The sequence below is a fragment of the Poecilia latipinna genome, unplaced genomic scaffold (genome assembly GCF_001443285.1).
Source record: "Poecilia latipinna isolate Pla-1442-1.1 unplaced genomic scaffold, P_latipinna-1.0 Scaffold371, whole genome shotgun sequence".
NCBI lineage: Eukaryota > Metazoa > Chordata > Actinopteri > Cyprinodontiformes > Poeciliidae > Poecilia > Poecilia latipinna.
Window position 1 is genome coordinate 425709 of NW_015112987.1, and position 10376 is coordinate 436084.

A 10376-nucleotide genomic window follows, 5' to 3' on the forward strand; every position below is an offset into this window, starting at 1 on the left:
GAAAAAACTTTAGTGGCAGCTATGTTAACTATAACCAGCATTTGAAATAATGAAAGTAATAATAACACGAAATAATTAAAAAGCAAAAGAAAAAACATAATTTTGTCTGTTTATTTAAGTATTTTTCCTTTGGTCTGTCAGTTCTTTTGCAGCCACAACAGCAGAAACGTGTACCAGCAGTTTTTACACAAATGATCCAGAAGGGGGCAGTTTTCTATCTGATGGTGCAGTTAGTGAGAGAGGGAGCCCTGCAGAGCCCCTTCCCCTTCACCTCGAACCCACAGCCTTTGTAGTTGGCCACACCTTTACTGTCCACCTGCAGGTCAGGCAGCAGAAGCTCCCAGATCCTCTGTTTGGATGAAAGTTCATCGTCCGGTTCACCTAAAACAACATGGCGGATCCTAATGTTCGTACCTGTTCAAACAGCTTCACAAAGTCTAAAAATTACCTGAACACTGTTGCCATAGTTACCAGGATAGCTCAAGAAGGTGATTCTGTCTCCGGGGGCCGAGCCTGAAGGTGGCGCCAGCAGCTCAGTGATGACATCAGAGGCGCAGCAACACAGGAGGCGGCCATGCGAGGCCACGCCCCTCATTTTAGAGGCCTTCACGTTGCATAGAAACACTCCAAGAGAGCCTTGCAGCTGCCAAGGGGAAATTAATAATAAAAGATAGCATTGGAAAACATACAAGCCAAGAACAAATCCCACAGTACAGACTATTTATTGACTCCTGAGTAAGTTAGCTTTTCTCTAATTTAGAGTTAGCATCTTTATCATTAGCTGTTAGCTTGACTCTGCTTAGCTGCTAGCATGATTTACTAGAGAAATGCAATTTTCAGACATATTTTGATTTATTATGACTCCAAATTTGACATTGGTTGAAAAATTAAGTTAAATTCCTTGTATTTGTGTAAAATCTAGTTAAGTAAATCCAAGTTTTTCATTTCTTATTTAAACAAGAAACTATTGCATCTAGATTTGGAAAGCTTTAATATAGGAATTAATTCTATATTAAAGAATTAATAAGTTTTAAGACTTTTATTAAGTCTTAAAACTTAATAAAATACATTTTGATTTCAAAATATTATTAATTAGTTAATTATGTGTTTTTATTTATTTCAGTTTTTTGATCCAGTGGAAACTTGACAGCATACATTTTAAATAAATATTTCATTTCACTGCTTAAAAATACACCTATAAAATCTAATCATTCACATGAAATGTTCATCTTTTACATTTGCATTATAATAAAAACAAATATAGCGCAAAGTAAAAGAATTGAGTGTAATTTCCTATTATTTTGATAGTTTAGGTTAATTTTTGAATATCCTTCCAAATCAAAATGATATTTTATACACAGAAATATTTGAAGGCATACTGAAAAGGGTTTGAAAAAAAGTCACATTTTGTTATGAAAACTTTTAACTTCATAATTTGGAAAATTAAGCTAAAATAGTGACACAATAAAGTCAGTTTTCGTTCAAAACACCTAATATAATAATGTTGTTTCCTGGGTTTCTTAGCGTTAACCTGGTCCAGATCTTGCAGTCCTCCCAGTTTGCTAACGACGGTCCGCGGCGCGTTTTCTCCCACATCCACTTCCTGAACACTCATGGCTTCCGCCAGCGGGTGGCGCCGGACGCTCAGGATTCTTCCGACACGCAGATCCAGACGTGACGCGTCGATGCGAGACTCCGCCCCCAAAGAGAGCGGGTCTGAGACCGGACGAGCTACAAGGCGGATACAAAACGTGACTGTCGTTTTATTTTCCGCTGGTTTATTTTAGTTTGTTCTTACCTTTCCTCTCTCCTCTCCTCCGCCTGCCTGGTCGGTCTCTGCTCTCGCCAGAGGAAACGGAGGGAGGAGGACAGTTTGGAGGAACAGCAGCTGTTGCTCCTGCAGGGGAGGCGGGGTCAGGGTTGGAGTGGGCGGGGCTTACACTCTGAGGGGGCGCAGCCTGAGAGAACAACGCTTTGGCTGGAAGAAAGAAAACATGTTAAATCAGCAAGAAATTGATGAAAGAATTCATCCTGAGCTCAGTAACTATGTACCAATGACGACTGAATGCATCTGAGTAACTTATAGTTTAGCAAGATATCAAGTCTAACGCAGGCTGTCCGCCGTGTTTACAAGAGGTTAAAAACATTTCCATAACAATCCTTCAGAACTTTACGGTTCCTCAGTCCCCAATGAAAACATCTTTTAAAGAAACATTGGATCATTTTTTGACCTGGTGGAGTTAAGATGTTGTTTAGGGTGATGTAAAAGCGTTAAAGTTGTTGAATCGTTGGTAGTTTCTTTCAGAGTCCGTACCGGTGCGTCTCTTCTGCTTGTCCTGCAGCTGACCCCTCAGCTGGTCGATGTCCTTTTTCAGTTTGGCGTTTTCAACCAGCAGCTTCTTCTGCTCTCTGACGGACGCCTGCAGCACTGCAACACACACAATATCGTATCATCCACAAGGTGGTGCTGTGTAGTTTGGCAGGAAAGAGGGTTATGAGAGAGGGGGAAGACATGCGGCAAATGTCACCAGGCTGGGAATCAAACCTGCGACCACCATCACGAGGACCAAGGCCTCAATATGTGGGTTGTGCTTTGCCCCTGCACCACCACAGCACCTACAAAATGCACTTTTTTTTTTTTGCACTTTCATTCTTGTGACATTTTAAAGTTCGCTCAAAATTCGCATGACAGTTGGTGGGAAACAGAGCTCAAGATTAGCTACATTTTAGCAGAAATGCCAAACCTGCAGAATGAAAAAGGTTTGGTTGAAAAGTTCCTGTCTGACAACATGAAGCAGGAATTCATTACATCCTATACGGAACAACATTACTGTCAGTCTTCAAAGTTTACTAAATCAATTGTGAGTCTTTAGAAATGATCCACAGAAGCCAAGTTTCAACCACAAATCTGTTCAAAACATCTTTGATATTCTGCAAAAGATTTTAAAAAAAATAGCAAATTTGCTTTTTTTCTTGTTAAGCAAGAAATCCAATTAAAATGTAAAACATTTTGTTAGAGCTGTTTGGTTACCAGAGTTACTGGTGAATAATCACCAAACATATCTGGTCATGCCTTCAAACTCTTCAACATCCAGAACCAACATGTTTGGACCCGTCTGTCCCAACAGAACCAGAACCAAACTGGTTTCAGTCAACAGCTTCTGGGTGACCTGAACCCGGCTGAAAGGCTTTAAAAGCCTGAAATTAATGTGGGATTATGTTCATAATGAACACGTCTGAGCTGACCTCTGACCTCTAACCTGTTGATGTCATTATGCTCTCAGGGTTTGGGGTCTTACAGGCTTTTTCTCTGCTCAGCAGCGCGTGGGTTTTAAAGTACTCCATGATCTGCTCTCCATCATCCGGGTCCAGTTTCTTCAGAGCCTCTGCCAGGCTGAAAAAAAAACAACAACAAAAAAAACAACCATCAAATAAAACAAACCATGTGCTGACAGAGGTCAGAGGTCAAAGGTTTTCTGCCAATCTGAAATATTAGCAACAGTTTTCAGATTGTTGTTATTAGCATTAATTGTTTCCCTGTTAAAGAAATAAACTGATAATTTTTGTAGAAGTGGTTGAAATGTTTATAATTTTATTTTAAAATAAAAGTATTTGAACAAAAAAAAATCATTTTTTTTATTATATAAATGGAAAGATGTCTATTTAAAATGCCCTTTTCTGTCAGGTTCAGATGTCATCAGTCTGGTTAAACACCAACAGAAACAATATTCAGTCAAACATCATTATTCAAATGAAACAATGACGTCCCAGACGATCAGATCAGATGTTTATGTTTAGATGAGATCTGAGCGGCCGCTGCCTGCCTCAGGGCGCCACACACAGCTAAAGGTCAGAGCTAATGGACCAGAAAAGTTTGTTTTTATTAAACCATGAATGAGTGCAACAGCTTCCTGCATGAAATGATCATAAAATGGTACAATGTCAGAAGAACTCATGCAGACAATGCAAAACTTTGTAGTTTGTTTCAGAAATGGGCAAATAATTTCCTACTTATTCATCTCCGACAAACACAACAAACTTAAAAACGGCTTTGAAAAGCTAAGCGTACAACTCATTAAAAAACTGCAAATAGAACATTTTCAAAAAATACTTTTACATTTTTCTACAAGTTTCATTATTTTATTGATATTTAAAAATGATACATCAATCTGTGACACTCTGATGATACAGAATACAAATTCAAGACATCAGTGACAAGTCTGAAATTTCATTCCAGATATTTCTCATAGAAAAGCCGTTTAATTAACAATATCGGGAATTAATTTGGAGAATTTTGTCTAATCAAAATTGCAGTTTGATTATAGTTGTAATTATAATTGTAGAAATTATAGCTCCAGATAAAAAGTGAGATATTGTAACTTTACTTTGACTACTCATAATATAATTGTTGAAATTGTCTGAAATTTATATTTTAGATGGTCAATAATTAATTGCAGATATGTTGAATTAAAGCTTCCATACAAATTAATGGTAAATCCGATCTCATTTATATTAGTCAGAATGTAATTAGATCTTAATTTACAAATACATCTAGTCAAACCAATTTCAGATGTCTGGAATGTTGGTGTGGTGAAACTGATTTTATGTTAAATCGGCCTGCCATATCCTCAAAGAGACAAATTAGCATGCTAACGGAAATTAGCTAAAATATGAGAGAAAGTTAGATACTAAGGAAATTTTTAATGGTTTCAGCGGCAGATTATGTTAGATTGTGGACGTCAGACTTGTTGTGGACTCACAAACTTCACCGGATTAGATTAACTGGACCACTGCGGACGTAAAAGGACAGATTTTGTTCGAGATTTTTCTGTTCTGTCAATGATGGAGACTTTGATCGGTGAGTTGGACGTTATTTTGCATTTCTTAGTTGTTTGACAAAACAGTTCACTGTCCTCAGTTACTGTGTCCTTGATTTGTATAATTTGTTAGAACCTCAAGAGCCTTAGCTTTCCAATTATTTAAAATACGTAAAGTACAAACAAAGCGCATAAAGTTTTGACGTCCAGCACGCGGTAAGAACTGGTTAAGGAAAATGGAGTTAAATAAGTGGTACATTTTTCAGATTTGTCCTTGTGAAATTTGCATGAATGTGTATTTGTTTCAGATCTGTTTCACAATTACGTTTATTATTATTTATTTTTTGTTTGTGTGTTTGTGTGTGTCTGTTGTGAAGTGAACCTACTGGACTTCAGATGAACAAATAAGTTACACATAATTATTAGGCAGCTTCTTTTACTTAGGCAAGATGAGCTCAAAAGCAGATTTAAGAATAAATAAATAAATAAATAACAATATATATAAATATCAATACTTAATAAGTCTGATAGAATATTCACTAAACTCCGATCCAGAACCGCACAGCCTTCTGGGAGATGTAAACAGAGGAAAGGCTTTAGCTACTTAACTTCTCACAGCTAGCAAAGCAAAGCTGGTGGCATCAACTAACTCACTCTCTCACTCTTCGGTTGCTTAGCAACTTAGCCTTTGGTTTCCTAGCAACAACCTACTGAGTAACTTATTCAGCAGGAGTTTAAAGTTTGTGCCTCATAACTGCTTAAAGATTAAAAAACAGCAGCTTGGAGAGAAAACTGGATAAAACAGTAAAGGTCACAAAGCCAAAACCTCACATTTACTTCCGGAAACATGCATGTTTATTGTTTATTAACATTTCGAATTAACAGAGAGTAATGTAGTTGGTGATTAATAAGAATATTGTTTTAATTACGGCTGCTGCTGACGCTGTAGATGCGTGTTTTTGTCCTGTGGGAACCGTTCCTGTGTCCTCCCACGGCAGCTAAACAAGCCCACTCAGCTCCTGACAGGCAGAGACACAACAGCTGCAACAGGCCTGATGCTAAAAATACCTGGAGCTAGTGGAGCTCACTCACATGAACGTACAGTAACTACACTGACAACAGAGTCATAAATGACTGGGAAACACATGAAGTGGAGGAAGAAACTCAGAAAAAAATGACTAAAGTTTCAGTGAAACACCCAGATCTGCTGTTGCTCTAATGTTGACCAAAATGTTTCTACTCTAAGACTTAATCTGGAAAACAAAGGTGAACTAGTGCTACTTTTTAAGATACATTTGGGAATGAAACAGAGCAGCCTGATGTGAGAGGCGCTTGGTTTGTGTCGATAGAGGAAGCCGTAGAAGCGTTTGGTACCTGGGGTTGAACAGGTTGTCCATGTTGTCCATGTTGACGCTCGGCTGGTTCCGCTGCAGAACGCGCGTGGAGCGGAGCGGTTTTCTCCTCCGGTCCGCCTTCTGTCAGCTGTCTGCCTCCATCAGCACCGTCTGTGGCCAGGGGTCAAAGGTCACATACCTCCACTTTTAACCACAGGAGAATCAGAGGCTTACGTTTTGATATCCACCGTATTTCATTGAACAGAGTGAAAACAAACTGCATGATGAACGGCGCCTTGTGAAAGTCTTCACACCCCTGGACCTGTTCACATTTAGTCAATAAAACCACAAAAATCAGTGCATTTAATTCAGATTTCAACTTTTTATTCATAAAAGATTTATTTTATGAATAAAACTTTCTTTTCATTTTTGTCTATTACATAAAATTCCAATAAAATCTGAAATGAAAGTATTTATCTGAGATTTCAACCGCATAAGTCACTAATAAACAGTTTTCTTTGCTAATAAATAACATTTGTATTGATCTTTTTAAGGCAAGGTCAGCAGGACATGAATGTGTTTGAACTGTGGTTGCACTGATTTAATGAACAATTAGCTCCACCTAGTGGAGAATTGGACAAACTACAAGCCCCAAACTAGTCAGATGACAAACAGAGTGAACAGGTGGAGATGAGTAAGAAGTTGGATCTGGAGATTTGTGCTCCAGTTTTAATTTAGATTTAGTTTAACTTATTTAGTTAGTTTTATGGGGTTTTTTTACGTCAATTTTTTTTTTGTCAACTGACCAAGCTAACTTGCATTAGCAACCCTCTTTTGCATGTTGGCATTCAAACAGTGTTGTAGCATGTTTTACACCAATGTTTTGCATAGATGTCATTGATTTAACTACAAACAACTTACTGCAGTTAAACGGCATGTTGGATTTTGGGGTCAGGGTTGGTGAAGAACCAATGACTGCAGATCAGAGCTCTAAATTACACAAAGTTTTATTTTATTATATTTTTGAAGGGAACCTCTTGCTTGTCTGAATGTTACAGTTGACATGTTTCATTTAACTCATCAGTCACAGCCTGGGTTTTACGATTATGTAAGATTTGTTTCTGCTTTGTTTTGAGTGAACGAGGTGATAAAATGCTATTTTACAGCCTTTTGAGCATTAAAAAGCTGCACCTCTTGTTTGTTCACAAGCTTTGTTCTAATGTTATTTTCAATCTGCTGAGCCTGTTGTGTCATTTTAAGATCAAGAAGCTACAGTAAACCATATCTGACTGGGAGTAGCCTACCCTGTTCTGACATATTGAAAGAAATTGATTTAGGAAAGTGTTTCTTCAGTCTAAATTTGTTATTTTATAATTATGATCATTCCGTATTTGCATTCATTTTTTCCATTTTAATCTTCAAAATACCAGAAGTTGCACATAATACTTTTTGTCTGTAGGATGACATAATTTTTAACTATTACATCAGATGTTCAGATCTGTTAGTTACTCAACTTGAGTCACCTTTTTACCAAACACTTTTTACTCTTGAGTAATATCTTGGATAACGACTTTACTTGTGTGAAAATATGATGATGTAGTGCTACTCTTAGTTGAGTACACATTTTTGGTACCCACCTCTGTCTATGACGTCATAAAAATATTCAGCCATAAGAAAATAAGAAACTGAAAAAATATTTTTGAAAGTTCAAAAATAACAGTGAGCTATTTTTCAAACCCATTTCAAAAATAAAATCTGATTGTTTGGAATGAAAATACCCATTAATGAGACACGAATGAGAGAAAAACTGCATTCAGATTGTTTTTACTGTCAGATGTTTTAATATTTTTTTAATTATTCCGTTTTCATATTTATTAAATCAGGCAGTTAAAAATACACACCATTTTCAGGTAAAAGCTTATGTTTCCATGTTTACAATACTGACTCCAAATGAGCCATAAAGTTCAAGTTTAACAAATCATTTTGGGTAATGACAAATATTTTAGATTTATCTGCCCAAACTTCGCTGCTAGCTTCAGCTAGCTCCGTATTTCTCCGCTTTCTCCGGAAAGTCTCGAGTGAAACCGAGCTCAGGTGAGTCATGCGCAGAGGTGAGTCAGCGGGGCGGAATCCGAGAGAGAGAGAGAGAGAGAGAGAGAGAGAGTGCTGCCTGGGAGCGGAAGTAAGCGAACCATATTTGGAGTCTAAACATGGAAGAACGCCGGGCACGAGGCGGGGCGGGGCTCTTCACTGCCAGCGGAGAAAAGGAGGGAGGACGGAGGGGAAGCTGGAGGAAAGTACACGTTTCCGAGAAGAAGACGTGAAATTGTTTCAGAAAGCGGTGAGTACATCTCTGTCTACCTTATTACCAGAAGAAAACCCTGAATTATTCTAGATCTTTTTAGTTAGTGGAGAGGAAACCCGCGCAAACAGTTAGGTTTTGTGGTCGGCAGGTGTTTTCCTGGATTCAGCTTCATGTCGTAATTTCAAAATGAAGGACTCAAGGGAAACTCAGAAAAACAACAAAAAATCAGTTTAAAGTCTCCGAGCGATTATCCTTGACCTTGAGCGATCGATAGGTTGACTTGGAGGCAGTTTTTAAAGAAGGTAAAAGTTTGTTTGAGACTATTTTGATTGAGCTAGCTTGAAAACAACTGCGAGGTAAATATTTTACTGAAAAAATGGGTTTCCTGCTCTAGAACTACATTTGCATTTCAGGCAGTTAGGAAAGTGAATATTGTTACTTATTTTCTGTTAGTTTGTAAAAGTGTTTAAAAATGTCATGTTATATTTTAGTGAAATATATCTGCATGTTAAAGTTCTAAAATTAAAGCAAGTTTCCTTAATTTATTTTAAACGTATAAAACATGATGCATAACATTTTTAATAGCCTTGTCTGACATCTGTTAGTGTTTTATTTTAGTGTTAAGAATGTTTACCTAAGCGTCTTTATGAGACTTGTATTTATTTGATTAAATGTGATTAATCATGGTTTATTTATTATTAGTGAATGGAATAATCTGGTTGCATCATGAATGTGAAGCTTAGATAATGTTTGACAGTCTTTATTGAGAGTAATCTGACTTTCATTGACTGATAATCTGGAGTGTGTCTGGATCACATCTGTTTTCAGGCTTGTAGCTCCTCCTCTCCCGCCTCGTGTTGATGAATCAGCTCTAATCTGTGGAAATTGAATTCCCGTGTTTCTAACTTCATTAGGCCTAATTCCCCGTTACTCCATAAACAGGATGCTGCCAGGAAACGCACAGAAAGTCTGTTCAGAGGAGAAACTCTCCAGGTTAAACGGGTCCAAACAGCAGCTGGAATAGAGCACAGCTTTCTGTTAAAGTTTTGATCTGTAACATTAGTTTCAACGGCCTGGAAACAGGTTTTAGGCCTGGCCTTGGTGAGTTTGCTTTTTCTGTGACATATGATCAACCAGGGATGGTTTCCTTAATCCCCTTGGATGAGTTGGTGGTCACAGGTTTTAGCTTTAAGCTCACATACCGGCCATCTCATGTAAACATCACACATAGGTTCCTGGGAGTCAGCGGGCGCAGGAGGCATTTAACGCACACACTACATCTGAAACAAACTTTTCTTACATTTCTGCACACATCTGTCCTGATGCACAAGTACAGGTGAGTCATTGAAGAAGAAATGCTAAAACCAGAGCTAGATGTCCTGCAGCAGAGCCTCAGTAGAGCGGTGGTGTTACAGTGCTGGTCCTGCAGGATGCAGACCCACCATGTGACCCTCCTGCAGCCTGCTGCCCCTTCAGGTCTCCCCTGATCCAGCTCTGTGAGCAGCTGCCCATAGAAAACCCCTTTGCTCTGGATGGGACCCTGAAGCTCCCACATACTTCATCCAAATCCAAGCAGGCAGTCATGCGGTTCCTGCATGTTTGCATTTACACACACCTCCCATACAACGGCGCAGACGTTCTGGAAACAGACTAATCCATGAACAATGTTGTAGTTTCCATCCAGGCCTTGTTAACCATTCACCAGTCATATTATTATAAGAGTTACTCAGTGAAGAATCATAAAAGTTTACATAATTCCTCATTGCGTCAGATAAAAGTTTCTATGTCTCCTGCGGTTACAGAAACCGGATAGTGGAAGAGAAATGTCAACATGTCTGTCTGAGCAACGTCCGCATAAAACTCAGCAACAAACTTCTGACCAATCAGACAACACTTCGGACTGAGTTCTGTAGAAATAGT

The 10376-nt window shown here is 38.3% G+C and overlaps 1 protein-coding gene across 1 annotated transcript; it reads right to left on the minus strand.

Annotated features, from left to right (window-relative positions):
* Positions 1–121: 121 nt before the first annotated feature.
* On the minus strand, positions 122–6328 carry aimp1b (aminoacyl tRNA synthetase complex interacting multifunctional protein 1b). Its single transcript, XM_015036537.1, has 7 exons — positions 6192–6328; positions 3300–3394; positions 2315–2428; positions 1799–1978; positions 1532–1731; positions 472–643; positions 122–381 (listed from the first exon to the last, which is right to left on the minus strand). Exons 1-7 carry the CDS (start codon positions 6221–6223, stop codon positions 215–217), a joined length of 960 nt encoding a protein of 319 aa, XP_014892023.1. The 5' UTR covers positions 6224–6328; the 3' UTR covers positions 122–214.
* Positions 6329–10376: the final 4048 nt, after the last annotated feature.

Excerpts from the sequence above, each read along its gene's own strand:
- aimp1b (XM_015036537.1), bottom strand. The coding sequence starts at position 6,223 with ATGGACAACATGGACAACCTGTTCAACCCCAG. Across the intron at positions 2,429-3,299 it reads GCTGAGCAGAGAAAAAGCCT|TGCTGCAGGCGTCCGTCAGA; the intron begins GTAAGACCCCAA and ends TGTGTGTTGCAG. Across the intron at positions 1,979-2,314 it reads CAAGCAGAAGAGACGCACCG|CCAAAGCGTTGTTCTCTCAG; the intron begins GTACGGACTCTG and ends TCTTTCTTCCAG.